The 16,116-nt window shown below is 56.9% G+C and overlaps 1 protein-coding gene across 7 annotated transcripts in view; it reads right to left on the bottom strand.

The window, feature by feature from the left end:
* ERI3 (ERI1 exoribonuclease family member 3) overlaps window positions 1-16,116 on the bottom strand; it is a 130,730-nt gene that overhangs the window by 12,532 nt on the left and 102,082 nt on the right. For 4 of the 7 annotated variants that reach the window (XM_055586093.1, XM_055586091.1, XM_055586094.1 and 1 more), the window contains one exon: window positions 11,677-11,809. The exons of 1 other annotated variant lie outside the window; for it this stretch is intronic. In XM_055586093.1, the coding sequence (XP_055442068.1) occupies window positions 11,677-11,809 (133 nt within the window). The remainder of the gene's footprint in view (window positions 1-11,676; window positions 11,810-16,116) is intronic. 2 more of the 7 variants (XM_055586095.1, XM_055586096.1) reach the window with 1 other exon arrangement.

Genomic DNA, 16,116 nt, shown 5'->3' with positions numbered 1-16,116 from the left:
AGCTCCCAATGCATTATTTATCCCCTTTGTTTGTTTGTCGCTAACAGGTGGGCCCCAGCGGAGGCGCTGACTGGGGACAAGCCCACTCCATCACAGTGTGGCTGTGAATTAATCATGAGGACTAATGGGAACCACCTCAGCTCCAGGCACTTCCCTAGCCCCCTCCCCCTGCCCTGGCACCCAGGGGTGGGCCTGAGCTGTCTCAGCACAGTTTAACTCAATTCAAAACAACACATTTGATCCACTATCTACCCATAGGAATCAGACACTATGTTCTGCTTTGGGGACACAAGCTGAACAAAAGAGACATAAATTCCTGCCCTCAGGGAACTTTCAATCTAGTGCGGGGGAGGGGGAGAAGGGGGCATTTAACAACTTCTTAATGAGGACTATGACTGCACGCTCCAAAGGTCGAGTGTGCAGGGGAGGGGACCTGACCAAGGCTAGGAGTCAAGGACTCTTCCTTGAACAGCAAACTGAGCTGGGCTCCGAAGGATGCTGCTGCTAAGTCGCTTCAGTCGTGTCCGACTCTGTGCGACCCCATAGATGGCAGCCCACCAGGCTCCCCCGTCCCTGGGATTCTCTAGGCAAGAACACTGGAGTGGGCTGCCATTTCCTTCTCCAATGCATGAAAGTGAAAAGTAAAAGTGAAGTCGCTCAGTCGTGTCCGAGCAGACTGAATTAGGCTAAGGGTGGGAATGGGGGCTCCCAAGGAAAATAAAGCCAGGTGGGAAAGCCCTGAGGTGAATGAAGGCATGGCAGCTTCCAGAGAATGAGGGAGGGCGCTGTGTGCTGCAGTACAGGGGGCATGAGGAGAGAGGCTTCAGAAGGGGCCCCTACATCAACAAGGCCCAGCCTGGGTATGCTCCTCTCCCTAAGTGACCAGCATTTGTCCCAGGAGATTAGCACAGAGTCCTCCCAACGCCTGGATACAAGCACACACTCACACCACCTCTGCTGACTTGAGCAGTGTCTGAACTGCTTGTCCTTTGTGCCCGTGGCACTGGACAAGTGGTCAAGACTATAAGCCTTCAACTGCACAGATCAGGAAATCCAGGTGAGCTTTGGCCTGGAGGACTCTGAGGAGGCCAGTGCAGGCCTCTGAATGTCCGGAAGCTTAGGTGTGGCAGGCCAGGGCTGGGAACACTGACTGGCCTCAGCCACCATGCTCACATCACCTCCCAGGAAGGAAGTGGCCCCATCTCTGAAAACTCAGCACCAGACTGGGCACCCAGAAGATCCCAGCAAACACCTTCTGAATGAATCACTGCACAAAAGTGAATGCCCACCATCTCCCACAAAGATCTTTCCCCAGACACTCCCCTCAAAAGTTTCCCAGAGATTTATATAGATAAACGAGCTAACTCATAGTCAGGGTGGTACAATACTTTCATGGTAAGCCTCACAGGTAGGAACCATCATCAATCCTACTTTAAAGAGGAAGAAACAGAGGCCCTGGAAGGTGAATGACTTACCCAGGACCACAAAACCTGAAATGATGGGTATAATCAGAATGAGGTCAGCATGGCTCCAGGCTCCTGGCAGGTCCATAGATCTGCCCCTTCTATGGAGGGATTTCCCCCAGGAATCTCCCTTAGTGACTCCAGGGACCCCCAATCTTGAGAGCAATCCTAAAAGGGACCTTGTTTATGAACCAAATGTAGCTCTGCCAGGGCAAAGACCTCACAGTGCACATGGTTGGGGGCTTTAATTCTATTCAAAGTGGCCACTTTGAAAATCCATATGTCTCCAGGCTCTCCGTACATCACGGTGTCAAGTCATGGAGCAGTGGCATCCATCAGCAGCTCCCAACGCCAGGGCCTGGGTGCCCGTATGCCTGATCCCACCCCATGTGCCTGTCCTAACTAGGGGCTGCTCTGGCAGCATTACCCACGCTGTGAGAAGGCTCAGGCTAGCCTGCCTGCTTGACCCAGCCTCACCCCTGACCCAAACGCCTCCTCTATCCCGCTCAGTCTCTGTTTTCTTGGAGCTAGGCAGCCAGCATGGAGGCAGCCTCGATAACTCGCTAACGTGCTGCCCATGCTGTTCTTAAAAATTTATGACTGTGCAACATGAAAAATCCGGCTGAGGAGCCGTCATTAGCAGCGCTGCCTCCCTCCCCCACCAGAGCCGCCCTCGTAAATTGAGATTTATGGCTGCAGCAGGCAGGGCGGGGGCGCGTGCAGACGATGAGGATGTTGTGGGGGAGACAGGAGAGACCGATGAGTCCGCGGTGGGGCCGGTGGCTCCCCCCTGCGGCAGCTCCGGTTCATCGCAGTCTGCGGAGATACCTACCGAGAGCTGCGTCTGGCCTGGGGTGTCAGCCGTGAGCGGAGGCTGATTCCCTTTAGCCGCCGCTCTGGAGGGGGCGGAGCCTATCTATGTCAATCACTGGCTCCTTGAGGTCTTGGGCCATATCCTGAGGTCCAGGTGCCAGCAAGCGAGGGTCTCTTAGAAGGATGACTTGGGGAGGGGGAAGGTTGGACCGAGGGAGGAGGCATCATCTTTGTTGGGGTCACTGGGTCTGGGGCCCCCCGCCCCCCACTGTCCGTTTCTCCAACCAGAGGCTTCTAGGTTGGGCTGTGACTGTGCTATGCCAACCAGAGAATAGAAGGGAAGGGAGGGAGGGAGAAGGACGTCAGGAACCCTTCCGAATTCCCTCTCTTGCTGATAAGAAAGGCCTGAGGAGAGGATGTTACAGGCGGGACGGCAAGGATGCCATCAGTCTCAGAGCCTCCCCAACCAGAGCCAGGCTGGGGCTGAGAAGAGGAGGTGAGACCGCGAGCCCGCACCCCCACCCCCCCGCCGCAGGCCCTCCCTATTACCTCCCCTCCGCCTACCCCCCTGCTCACTTAGCCCTGTCAGCCAGGCCATTATGAAATTGGGGTTTCATTTACAGACTAATTAAACATTACAGCTTGTTCACAATTACAACGCGGGGATGAGGGAGTAACTAATTACGGAAGAAATGAGCTAACATTTATCTCTGCTCCCACCTCCCTCTCCCCCCACTCAGTCCGGCTTCCTCCCGCTCTCTGGTCAGTACCAGCTCTCAAGGCTTATTACCTAGGATGGGGGACTGGAAGGGCCCGATACCCACCCACCCCAGACACAAGGTCAGGCTATTCCCAGCCACCCCGGGAGAGGGGCTTAGTTCCCAGGGCCCTGCCGCCACACTCAGGGCTTTTGCACAGGACCCTGTGGGTGACGGGACCCTGTGATGGTACGTGTGGCCATATGAGGGTGGGGTCTTTGCTGTTTGAGTATGACAGCACTGTGGAGCCACGTGACTCTGTGCATCTTCATCTTTGGGGCAAGGTGTGGGGCTACAGATGATGGTTTCTGTGATGCAGTATGAAGATGGATGATCCATGCCCTGACCCCCAAGCCCCCAGGGCAGTACAGGAAAGAACCAGGAGGCTGCAGGAGGTGATGGTCTAAGTGGGCCCCAGGACCAAATTCCCCACTGGGCGACCTTTTTCAGTCAGCCAGAAGCAAGAGAGGCGGCGGGTGACCCTGCCCTGGGGCTCAGCTCGTCCCAGTCCACCAGCTGGCCTTGGCTTCTGGCCAGATTTGCACCCCCCAGGGCCCAAGGAGCCTCCTGAGGGTCCTGGGGTGCCCCCTGTGGGCAAGAGTCCTGGGGTCTGGCTGGCTTGCCGCAGAGTTTAATAATAGTAACAGTGAGAGTAAGCGTTTCCATCCTTCCTGCCTTTGGGCAGAAGAAGAAAGGAAAGAGGAGGGAGAGGAGGGAGTGGAGGGAGCGGGCTGAAGGGAGGCTTTGAGGCCTCAGAACTCACATCAAACGGCCGGATCTGGGCCTAATTGTCTGACCCCTGCCCCTGCCTTCAATCAGCTCTGCGGCTCCCCGCCCGCCCCTTGCCTAACTAGCAGCCATGTTCTCCTCATTAGGACAAGCTCCCCTTGCACACGTGTCCCCGGACATGTCCCCAGCACTCCCAGCTCCCAACCCTGCCTGGTGGGAGGGTACAGCGGGGACCCAGTTTTGGAGGGGCTCCTGGGACACCTGTACCCTCGGCCACAGCTGGCTGGCCTGAGCGGCTCAGCACCTCTCCCTGAGCGGCGGGGCCCCGGAGGCCACGTGCTGTGACCCGTCCCTGGGCTGGCTCAGCCGCTGTGTGCATTCTGTCCTCTGTGTGCCCTTCTTGTTACAGCCCAACTGTCTCAGACACATAGCTCCTGAGGGTGAGCTGTGTTTGAATCCCGTCCCCTTGGGGCTGGTTCAGCCTGGCAGGGGGTCTGCTGTGGGCCAGGGTCTGCGTTCAGAGGCCAGGAGCTGAAGGACTTTGTCGGCCTACTGTGCATGGATGGTTCCCTTAAGCAGATCCAGGCACGGCCCTGTGTGAGCGTCTGGGGCTGGTGGCACGGCAGGGAGGCAGGGGAGCTGGGTGGTGAAGAGCTCTGACCCTAGAGAGACGTGTGTTTGAACCCCAGCTCTCCCACCTCCTTGCTCTGCTGCCCTGGGTGTGTGACAGCCTTCCTCAGCTGCCTTAAATACGATATAGGTGACAGCCCCAACCTCACAGGGCTTGAGGGCTCACTGAGGTAACAGTGGAGAGTCCTCTACTACAGCTGTGGCACCAGCAAACCTTATGACAGGATACAGGTGGGGACGGTGGACTCGGAGCAGGACAAACTCCCTTCTCCACAGGCCTCACTTTGCCCAGCTGGGTCAAAAATGTCAGGGACAGAAAGAGCTGTAAGGAAGGGTTCAGAGCCCTGGAGAAAAAAGAGCAGCTCCCAGGGGACCCAGCTGATCCCAGGGGCAGGAGCTCTGATGCTGGAGCCACAGTTTGGGGGCAGGGATGTCACACAGCACTGTCAGGTGGGAGGGCAGGGGCCCAGCTTAAGGATTGTCAGGTGGCATTGAGGTCAGATGAGGCAGGTTAGTAGGGCTGGTCCATGAGAGAGAGATCATCCCTTGAGTACTGTACGCTTGGGAGGAGGGGGTGCTAGGAACACCACGGGAATGCAGGCTCTCTGGGTCACTCCAGGTACTCATTCTCAAGGTACCAGACCTGTACGGGACTGGGGGAAGGGCTGGACTGGCCTGGGCCTTGACATTGTCTCTCACCTTAAACCAGTGGTAATGATTTGCAAATATTGATGGAAACGCAAACTACAGAGATTGTGTTTTTCGGGGAGTGAAGGTGGGGAGAGGGGATAAGGAGAAAAATAAACTGAAATGAAGTCCGGTTATCTCCCATCTGTGGCTGCTCCTAATCCCCCAGCCCAAAGGAATCCAATGCAGCCCCTTATCTGCCCTGTCAATCACTCCATCACCGCCCAGTGTTTGGTGGGCACCGCACGCCCTCGCACACACTCAAGCACATGCTCACACATGTACACGCTCACTCCACGACTCTTGCTCCGACACTCCCGCCCACCCCAGCCCATTACTCCTCTGAGTAGGAGCAGCCAGCACGCAGGTCCTGCCAGATGGATGCAATTTGCATAATATCAGCAGCGGAGGCTGCAAGATCACCAGGGGTCAGGGCGCTGACATCCCCGCACAGTCTATCTGCAAGTGCTAATTTGGCCGGCATTGATCTGTCTTTCTGATTTCTTTGTCATTTACGTCTGCGATGGTTTGACAGGAGATAGAGAGAGAGACAAGGGGAGGCCAAGCCGGGCCTGGGGCTAGGGAGGTAGGGAAACAAAGATTGTACTTCCCAGTGCATCATACACACACAACACACACAGACAGACACCAGAACCTCCTCCACCTATCCGCCACTCTATTCATCCATCCATCCATTTCTCCATCTCTTGTAACTGGCAAGGGCCAGTTCCTCAGATGTTCCTGGGCTCCGAGTGCGCCCGTCCAGGGAGGAAGGTGTGAACAGCCCCGAGCACTATGCAGGCAGCCCAGTGGAGGCCCTGTGGATGCCTAGAGACTTCTCGTGGTCAGCCACCACCCCTGGCTCATCATTTTCTCTGGGACACTCTAGAAAGAAATGGATGGGGTCAGGGGAGAGGGGGAAGTGGGGTGGTAGTGCTGGGGAAACACACACTCCAGCTGTCTCTCCCCACTCCTCATAAGGGAGCTGTGCTGACTTCTCCCCTCCCAGCCTCCCTGCCCTGAGGATGGCCAAAGCCAGGAGTGGGGGGCGACACACCCCTCTGCCTCTCCAGGATGGCCAGGAACAGGTCTATCAGGTCGCAGAGGCCTCACCTCAACACTTCACCATGCTCAGGTCATCCGAAGAAGCCCAGACTGGGCTCTGACTGATTCTGAAGCCCTCCAGCTCAGCCAGCAAGTCCCAGGTCAGATCTACATCCTCCCTGCTGGGCCCTTGGCCAGAGTCCCCACGTTCTGAGATGTAGGAGATGTCATGGGGTGGGGAGGGGGGGAGAAGATGGGAACTCTGGGAAGGAAGAGCCCACTGTAGAGAAGTGGACATGGTCACTCTGTCAAGGGAGGAAAAGGGGCTGGAGCCTTCCAGGAGTGACCCCTCCACCAATGGCTCTGTCCCTGTCCCACCTCTTGCCCTCGCCCAGGGTAGCAGGAGCAGGGTGATCAGAAGGAACTCCCTGCTGGGCAAGGTGGAGGCGGGTGCTGGCGTTTGGTGTGTGCTAATCCCCGGCCTGAGGTCTTCAGAGGGACCGGGGAACTTCAAGGAGGGGAAGGCAGAGCTGTACTGCAGACGAGCTCATTAGCCAGCACCCCCACCCCCCCACGAGGAGGAGGGCGGGCGGCCCAGGGAGCTTGGCGGCGGAGGCGGCAGAGAAAAGGCTGTCACTGTCCTTTCTTCCTTTTGGTACAAGCATCTCCCCGAACCGACGATTCTCCTGCAGTGACATCTCTCACGGGCGCTAATGAGATCTGTGTCACAGAGCTAATGCGCTCTGACTGGACTCTGATAGACACCCCACTCCATCAGGGGAGCCTACAGGCTGGCACTGCCCCCCAGGGCCGGGCCCCACCCAGCCACCTGCCAGCCCAGCTCTCTTGCCAAACTGTGCTGGGCAGCAAGCTCCTGAGAGGGCTCACCCGGTGACTTGCCATCCCATCTCACCTGGAGCCTGTGGAATCCCTGGTTCCTGGGCAGAGGAGCTAAGCAGCCAGGGCAGGACCACCCAGCTGGGCACCAGGGAAGGTTTCGATTGTTCGCCCCACCTGTGACGCCGGCAGTCTGCAGGGCCTCCATGTCCCAACAACAGGGGAGATTTTACTGAGGTTTCCTGTGTGGATTTCCAACAAGAAACAAGGGAAGGAGGCCCAGGCCGTGCCCTTAGGGAGGTCAAGTATGTAGGGCCTGATCATTACCTCTAACTGGGGCCTAGGGATGTATTCTGTGCGCTCACACTGGGAGGGCTAGGCAAGACCCCCAGAGGGGTGGCCCTTAGAAGATGCGTAGGATCTCCTGGATGGAAGGCAAACAGAAATCACTGTGTAGGGCTGTCGGTTTAGGAGGAGGCTGGAAACCAAGGGGCGGGGCCCTGGCTCCCAGGGCGACTGTGCCAGGGTGGCCACGCCCCCTTCCCCTTTCTTCCTCACCTGCTGCTACCGAAGCTTTGCCAAGACCTGTGGGTTTTATGTGACACTGAGAGAAACGCCAAATGTAAGCTTGTTTTTTTCCTCACTGTCTCTGCTGGCGGCACAAAGCCCAACACCAAAAAAGTGCTCCTAATTCAGCACGGTGGTAAGGATGCAGACTTTGTGCTCAGATGGTCCTGAGAGTGAATCCTCGCTCCTTTGTCTGACTGCCTGTGTGACTGCAAGTAAGTTACTCAACTGAGCCTCAGGCCCCCAATCTGTAAAACGGGGATGACAATGGCTGCCTTCATCAGACTGTATGAAACCTAAATGAGTTAATACAAAGCGCCCCAAATAATGTGAATGTGCTGTGCTGACCACTTGCTGATATGAAAGAAGGCCCACTCAGCAGTCCCCCATGGAGGCTGCCCAAGTCAAGAACGCTAGCGGAACCCACTGACACAGCCAGTCAGCAGTTCTGCAAATGTGTAGTCCCCCTCACCTGCAACCTCCTCCATGCCACCCTGCTCCCCAGGGTCCCGAGGCTGAATCCACTCCCCCAGGAAGAAGTGTCTCTCCCTGACCACGAGGCCACACTGACAGCCACTGAGTCCCCTCTCTGGTAGGCGTTCCATCCCCGATGCTCCCCCTACTGCAGTCCCCAGGGCCAAGCCCTCTCCCCATCCTGGTGACGGAGCTCAGTGGGGCAGGACCAATGCAGGTTTAGCACCTACCACAGCTCCTGAGACACAGCAGGTGCAAGGTAGCCGTTCACCACCTCCTTCCCCATGCCCATGGCCAGCTGGCTGGCCCTGAATTAACCACCACCTCCCACATACCTTACTGCATGCATCCCTCACCTACCCTCCCCATTGCCCCCTCCACTGATTGCCCTGTGGCCTCCCCTTTCGTGATTTCTCACTGCTAGTCCTTTCTACACAGACTCTCAGATGGCACTGACTGGAACCAGCTCTGACCAGGTCATTCTACCCAAACACCCCACGGCTCCCCCTCAAACAGCCCAGCCATGCACATCTATCCCAGCGGGCCCCTCCCTTCCACAGCCAAGGTCTCTGTCCTGCCTGGCCGGCCAAACCTCCAGCATACCTGCTCCCTTACTCTGTCAGCACCTCCACCACCCCAGTGCCCAGCAGGAGTCCCCGCCAGGTAAGCCCCACAGCCCTCCCCTGCCACCCATACCTTAAAAGGAGACTCAGGAGATTCCTCCAGGGGCCAGGGTCATCGGAGCTCAGCACACCCTGCCACTCCCCCCAACCCAAGGCATTGCCGGAGAAGCCAGCAGCCCCTGGAGAGGGCTAAGCTATGGGACCTGCAGAGTCCTTACCCAGAGTCACCAAGGCTGCCTCACCCCCCAGCAAGATACATACCACTCCCCACTTGGGGCTGGCAGCTCCTCACACAGTTAATTAGCACCATGTCACTGAGGACCAGCCTGAGTGGCCAGTGACAGGAGCTAACCCCTGACCCCAGGGCTGGGAAACAGTCCACATCAAACTCTTACAGTGCGACCCTTTTAGCACGCACAGTAACTCAGGGCACCGCCAGCTGAAGCTCATTAAAGCTGTCTCTTTGGTGCGAGGGCCATTAACCTCACCGCTCAAAATCTGCACCTCCCCTCCCCGCCTCTCCCAGCCCAATTAATGCCCTGCATCCTCCCTTCCTTCCAAGCACCCTCACCCACTCCTCAGAGCCAGCCAGCAGCTGGTAGGGTAGCCCCCTTCATTCACGAGTACAAGGATCAAATGCCAGGAGCCCCCCATGCCCTGGGCAGAGCAACAGAGGAGGCAGGTCTTGGAGCACCCACTGTGCACCCAGACTGCGCCAGCCATTCCCAACAGCCCAGGGAGGCAGGTGGCACTGCCTCTGGTCTAAGGTCACAGGGCCTGAACTGCTGCTAGCTCCAAAGCCCTGACTTCGCTGCCATCAGCCAGAGCCTCGGGTGGTCCCCTGGGGCCCATCCAGAGGGAAACACCTTCTTCTCTGAAGAAGGAGGGAATACTTCAAGGGTCCCCACCTAGAGCCAACATGGGTGAACAGACAAGAACATCACTGAGTCCCAGGAGGCAGCAAAGATGGGAACAAAGCACCCCTTCCTCTCAGAGACAGCCCCAGGACAGATACGCAGAAGCAGAGCACCCCGCTCAAGACTGTGTGGGGTGAATTACCCCAGTCCTGCCAGCCCCTCCGTTTCAGGCTGCTCCTCTTTCCCTGGGCCCAGGTTCTCTGGCCCCTCCCTTCCCCAGCACCCTGGCCCTGACTCATCACTCGCTCGCCGTCCGTCCATCCACCAGAGTGTCTGTCGAGCACCTACTTAGAACCAGTGTGTGTAGCGCCCGACTGCCTCACTGATTCTGGACCAGAGCTCTGATCCTGTCTTTATCTCACTCACGGACTTCCTGTCTCCTTAAAACCTCACAAAAAGCCACATTCTCTGACCTGGCATTCAAGGCTGCCTTATTTCCCCATTTATCTTCTAGCCATTTCATTCCCTAACCTAAATGTTCCACTCCAGTCACAGGAAACTACTTGCAGATGTCCAAAATTGTCCTCTCATCACAACAGGCTTCCTCCTGCCCTTGCACTTTGGTATACAGACGGCCTCCCCAAAGTTGAAACCCTTCCCCCAACTGTCTGCCTAGCAAACTCCTATTCATCCTTCAGGGATCCCCTGACTCAAGTCTCATCTTCTCTAGGAAACTTCCTGCTGACTCCGAAGGCCCATCAGCATGATAGGTTTGGGGTCTCCTCTAGGCTGTATAAAACAGCTCCTATGGGAGGGAACAGCAGTTGTGGGGGACTCCCAATTCCCCAGGCCTGATGGCCACTTCCTCTTTCCCCCAGGACCCCAAGAGAACCTTGAGGGCCAATAAAAATGATATGGGGGCATCCTCAAGTAATGAAATGTAAATGAAGAAGAAGCCCTTGGCAACTGAGGGCAGGGAAACCGTCCTTGGGGCAGCCCAGGTGTTTCTATCCCGACCCTGAGCACCCTGGGTGGAGACTGCCCAGTTCAGTCTCTGCCTCCTCCCAGGAGCTCCCTGAGGACAGGACCATCCGCTCAGCACGCCCAGCCCTAGCAGACACCTGCAGTGCCTGCGGAAAGGATGAGAGGCCAGTCTGCAGCAGGAGACTGGACACCTTTCAGTGTATCTTGCCGGTCCCCTTCCCTGTCACACCTCCACAAAGGTACGCAGGCTCTGCTAATGTGTAACATCACCCGGGAACACCCCTGCTCCTCCCCGCTTGGAACAAAGTCTATGCCTGTCAAGTACCCTGCTTGAAAATATTTGCATGCACACGTGTGCAGACACACACACCAAATAAGATGCACTGAAATGAACAAACACATTTTCTGATGGATATACACACAGGCTGATGGTTGCTTCCACAGACAGGTGCCCTCAGGAAGGTGTACACAGAACACCTTTACCCATACACACATCCCTCAAAAAGACACATTACAGGGACACATACAAACTCCCAGACACACACACAGAGACATGCAGCTTAAGGTGCCATTCACTCCCTCACAGACACACATCCACAATGATATATAAGAAGCCAGCAGAGCCTCCAGTGCTAGAACCAGCCCCCTCCCACGGAGCAATCCCCCTGAGGAGGCACCCCCATCTGGTACCCCAAGTGGCCCCTCCCAGCCCAGGCACCACTCAATGGAGGCTGCTGCTCCTACGGGGGAGTTCAATACCCTGTGGACGGAGCCATCGGTCAGAAGGACCCCGACTAATTAAAAGCTGGTGAGGTTTAAATAATTCATCTCCTTAACTCCCATTGATCGCCCAGTTTAGTGGCCACAGACTTGAAACAATATTAAACAGCCTTCTCCAGCTCCACAGGGGGTGGGTAAGCTGACATGTGCCCACCCCTCTGAGGACATCACCCACCAGAGATGCAACCCAGGGTGGGATCCCTTGGTCTGAATCCAAGGCCACCTGTGATCCACCCAAAGCCCAGACCCCAGCCTCCTCCTGAAAGTTGTTTTGAGAGAACCTTTCCAGCGGTCAGGTTCCACTCTCCCCTCACTCCACCCCTCCTTCCCCGCTCCCCCCAGCTACAGAGAGCACCCTGCTGGAGCACTAAATGAGCCCCAGAACCCCTCTGTGTGCCAGGGGACTGGGGGGTGTGGGCAGGGGACTGACCAAGCTGCCAGGGGATTGTGTGGAGGGACTGACCAATGCCGCTGTGGGGCCGGCCTATGTGTTGCAGGCTGAGGCCCTTGTTCATGTCTAGAAGTCCATTCTTGGGCCAGCAGCCCATGGCGAAGCTGTAAGCCTGGAAGACAGGAGGCAAGAGTGGTTACCAGAGGCCCTGACCCAACCCCATCACTCACCAACACCCTCAGCCCCCCATGTCTTCCTAGCAAGGGCTTATTCTCATCATGCTACTTCATGAGAGTCCTCCCTACTTGCTGGGTCCCCTTTCCACCAGAGTCCCTCCAGAAAACCCTTTCCACCTTCAGAGCTCCCTCTCTCCTGGGTGTCTCCCCATCAGAGGTCCCCAGCCCTCATGGGGTGCCCCTCACCAAGCTCCTCTCTAGAGCTCCCATTTTTTAAGATCCTCCTTCTTAAGACTCCTCCTCCCACCAGGCATCCCCTTCCATCATGCAACCCCCCAGCCCCCCATCCAGAGTCTCTGGCCCTCTGTTGGGTATTACTGGTCACAAAGACTGGTGGTGGGAGGGAGATATACTGGAGATATATTGGAGATCAATATATCCAGACTTAACTCCAAAGACAGGAAAACTGAAGCAAGAGACGAGGGGGCCAGCCAAATGCCTGTGGTCAAGGCGCTTTTGACCTGGAGGTAGGCCAGACTGTGGAGCTGAGGGCCATATAGGCCTCAACTGAAGAGGAGTAAGGTCACCTGGCCGACTCAAGCAGCTGTGAGGGGAGCACACGAAGAATGTGTGTTTGTGTGTGTGTGTGGTGGGAAGCAGATCTTGCTGAAGGTCAAGTGCTCACTTATGCATATTCAAAGCGGCCACCCATCGATCTGTACTTAATTGTTTTCCTGGGGTTGGGGAAGCAAGCGCTGGGGGCATCGATCTGTTCAGCCCCCAGCACTCCATTGCCCCCCTCTGTCCCCAGGCCACCACCCACCTCCTCCACGGTGGGGGGGCACACATCAAGCAGGGAGAGCACTTCCTCTCACATCCCATACAGGCATGACAACCAGGTATCACAGATGAGGAAACTGAGGCCCAGAAAGAAGAGACTTACAAGGGTCAGAATGCTATTAAGTGGCCCAACAGGGATTTAATTCCTATTCAGCCTGCCAGCAAGTCCCAGGCTTCTATCAGTGTGCTTGCATAGCTAGCTGACCCTTCAGACAGTACCCATGTCTTCTCCCAAGAAATCCCCAGCACCAGGCTGTCCTTCTCCCATTGGCAAGAAGGTGACAGGGTGGTTAAGACAGGGATCATTGCAAATGATGTTTGGGTAAGTTCCCAGAAGTTGGATGGTAAGTCCACTGGTGGAACTAAGGTGACTGTTAGCCATGGGCAGGCAGGCACCACAGAGCTCCCGTCCACTACTGGGCCAGGGAAGTCCCCATCCCACCACAGACTGCCTCCCAGCGGAAGAGTGCCCAGCACGGGGTCGGAAGCAGAGCACAGGAGGTTGAACACGCAAGCTATGCCAGGACCAACGGGCTGAGCAGAGGGCTGCAGGAAGATCTTGGGGATCTTGATTCCCTCCCAGCTGCAGGAATCAAGTGTCAGCCCTGTGGGCCCTGAGAGGCCAGGAGAGAGTGCACCTCAACCTCAGCTCCCTCCAGAGCCACTTTGCTTGACCACAGAGGTACCAGCCACCACCCAATTTCCCAGCCCACCCTCCCACGCTTCCCCAGGCCACAGCTGTACCCACAAATCGGGGGTTGAGCGCGAGGCTCAAGGACAGGGGAGAGGACGCTGGCTCGGAGTCGGGGCAGAGCTGGGATGCAGGCAGCAGGCAGAGCAGCTGGTGGGCGGTGCACAGCTGCGGGAACTGCTGAGCATGGTCAGGGCCGCGGCTGGAGCGCAGTGAGCCAGAGAGCAGTGGCGGGCCGCCTTTCAAGTACTTTAAAATCACTTACAAAGGCCGGATTAAACGATCAGAAATTCCATTTAATAGGACAAATAAAGAAATAACAATCTACTCTATCAGCCTGGAGAAGGCGAGCTGGATGGGTTTTCTTTCTTTTTTTTTCCCCCCCTCTAAAAAGGAAAAAGGGAAGGAAGGGGGAAAAAAGAAGGATAATGTGTGTTTACTCAAGCAAAGAAAAAAATATTTAAGTGATGTCAGGGAGAAGATTGCGGTAACTAGTGAAGAATAACACCGTCTACTTTGCTGTCAAATCACACCCGAATTTCAGTAATAGATTCTCGGCTGACACTCAATTCAATTCGAAGGTGATCCTGCTTTATCCCAGCCCATCAAATATTAAACACTTGCATTAGCAGGTGCTGCCGCTTCCCGGCTTAAAGCAGCGGGCGGGCGGCAGGGCTGCAGAGCCCCTCTGCTCTGCGTGCGGCTCGGGGACAGGGCAGCTTGGCGTTATCTGCGCGTCATCCTGAGCCTTATCGCCGCTAAGCGGGAAGACCACTTTAGATAACATTAGGCGCCTGCCCCAACGCGTCACCGTGATTAGATTATTATTATAATGATGACTCCCCAAGATCTTCTGCAGACTGGAAAGTGAGGGGGCAGCAGAGCCCAGGAGGGCCTGGCTGGTCCAGGGCAAGCCGGGGCCCACAGTGGGGAAGCAGGGGTGCCAGGCAAGGCGGCAGCCCGGTCCCGCCTGACGAATGCCTTTCAGGAAGGGCAGTCTAGCTTGTCAGAGCCAGGGCGAGATGAATTGGCGTCTCTGCTGCGGCCGCCAGTGGCATGCCCCACGGTCTACTATTCCCAGATAAGGCGTGCTAACCAATTGCTGCCGTGGCATGGCCTCAGCCAGCACTTCCTCCAGGGGCGCGGGCGGGGGCAGGGAAGGCGCGTGCACATGGGTCTGCCAAGCTCCTAATAAGAGGGATTTAATTTTTACAAATGCTGTTTCCAGCGGGGCCTTCACGTAGCAGCCAAAGTCCAAAATGATATTAAAAACGGTTAATTAAAACTGCTCTCCTTCAGCCTGGGCTCTCCCCGCGCTAGAGAACCCTGGCAGGCCTCCTCCAGGTACTGCCACGCGCCTCTGCAGAGCCGAACCTTCGGACGTGACCACCTGCCTCGTGGATCCCGCCCGAGGCACAGTCCCAGGGCACAGCACCACAGCTCCCCCCAGCTTCTACTATCGCGGGCACCCCTCGGGCACAGCTAGCAGACAGCAGAGAACACAGGGTTCTTCCACCACCTAAGCTTCTATCGGCATGTTCTGGATCTTGCTCCTGCTGCCCTTCTGGGCCTGTACCTTCAGGCCCACCACCCCCGGCACTCACTGCTAAAGTCCCTACCCCTGCCCAGATACACACACTGTTGAGCACGAGTACACACCCACACAGGCACCAAATTCTCCCTCGGGTGACTCAGCCCATCTTTCCATTCCCCATGCCCCTCCCGACGCCCTCCCTCAGAGATTACATCCATCTGTGAATCTTAGCAGAGCCTTCGCAGGAGCCCAGCTCAGGGCAAGGTGATGTGGGCTGTGTCTCAGAGGTTCTGGCTGAGGGGTCAAGGCTGGCACCAGAGAGCCACCAGAGCAGGAGGATCAGGGACGCTGAACCCTGTGGGTTGCCCACAAGGACACTGGAGACAGACAGGCCCATGCCAGGAGAGCTTCCTGAAGGGAGCGGTACTGGAGGCACCGGAAAGACGATACAGCAAGGATAAAGGAAGGTGACAGGAGCGAGCTGGATGGCACCAGGCAAGGGCTGGGCTGGGCGGCCAACGTGGAGACGTCTTGAGGTGCTGACCGTGCAGTGCTGCCGTCAGCCAAGGGGCCCGAGTACCACCTACCGCCCCCCTTTACTCCTGCCTGCTTCCTATCCCCACTCCCTCTCTCTCTTCTGCCAATCTGTGGGGCATGGGGTAAGGGACCCAAAAGCGTTCTGACCCTGAGCAGTGCTGGGCAGAAATTTGAAAGCTAGAGCCTGTGCCTGAGCCCCTGTCCCATGCTGGTTCCCAATTCTCTGGACGCCACTTCTCCAGCTGCACCTCTCCTAGCTAGTAGGGCCCCCCTGCCCAGCTGAGGGTTCCAGGCCAGAGGGTGGGGCAGGGGGAAGGATGACTGAGGAGTCCTCTCCAGGGCAGGCAGAGTCAGGGTGAAAGATGCTGGGCCTCCCAAGCCACCCACCCCAGCCCTGTGCCAGGCAAGCATGCACACTTCCCTTCCCCTGAGCTGCTGTAATTTCCATGCGCAGGGAAGCAGGTGCCGAGCTGTTCCCGGCTGGCTCTCCCCTCTCGCGGCTCTGCCCGCCTTGGCTGCTGCCCCATTAGCTTAGTGGCCAGCCATCTGCGACGGGCCTGCCGCGCAGCCCTGCTGTAGGCGCGGCGGGTGGCCCCCTGTGTAACAGGGAGCTTTGCCATTAGCGCCTTTAATATTCTGACACCTCAGCACAGCCTGCTATTACATGCAAACGCTGATCGCCCTGTGAAATTACATTGCTG

Source organism: Bubalus kerabau, chromosome 6 (assembly GCF_029407905.1).
Source record: "Bubalus kerabau isolate K-KA32 ecotype Philippines breed swamp buffalo chromosome 6, PCC_UOA_SB_1v2, whole genome shotgun sequence".
NCBI classification, from domain to species: Eukaryota; Metazoa; Chordata; class Mammalia; order Artiodactyla; family Bovidae; genus Bubalus; species Bubalus kerabau.
The sequence above is the reverse complement of the archived record's forward strand: the minus strand, read 5'-3'. Positions and strand labels throughout refer to the sequence as shown.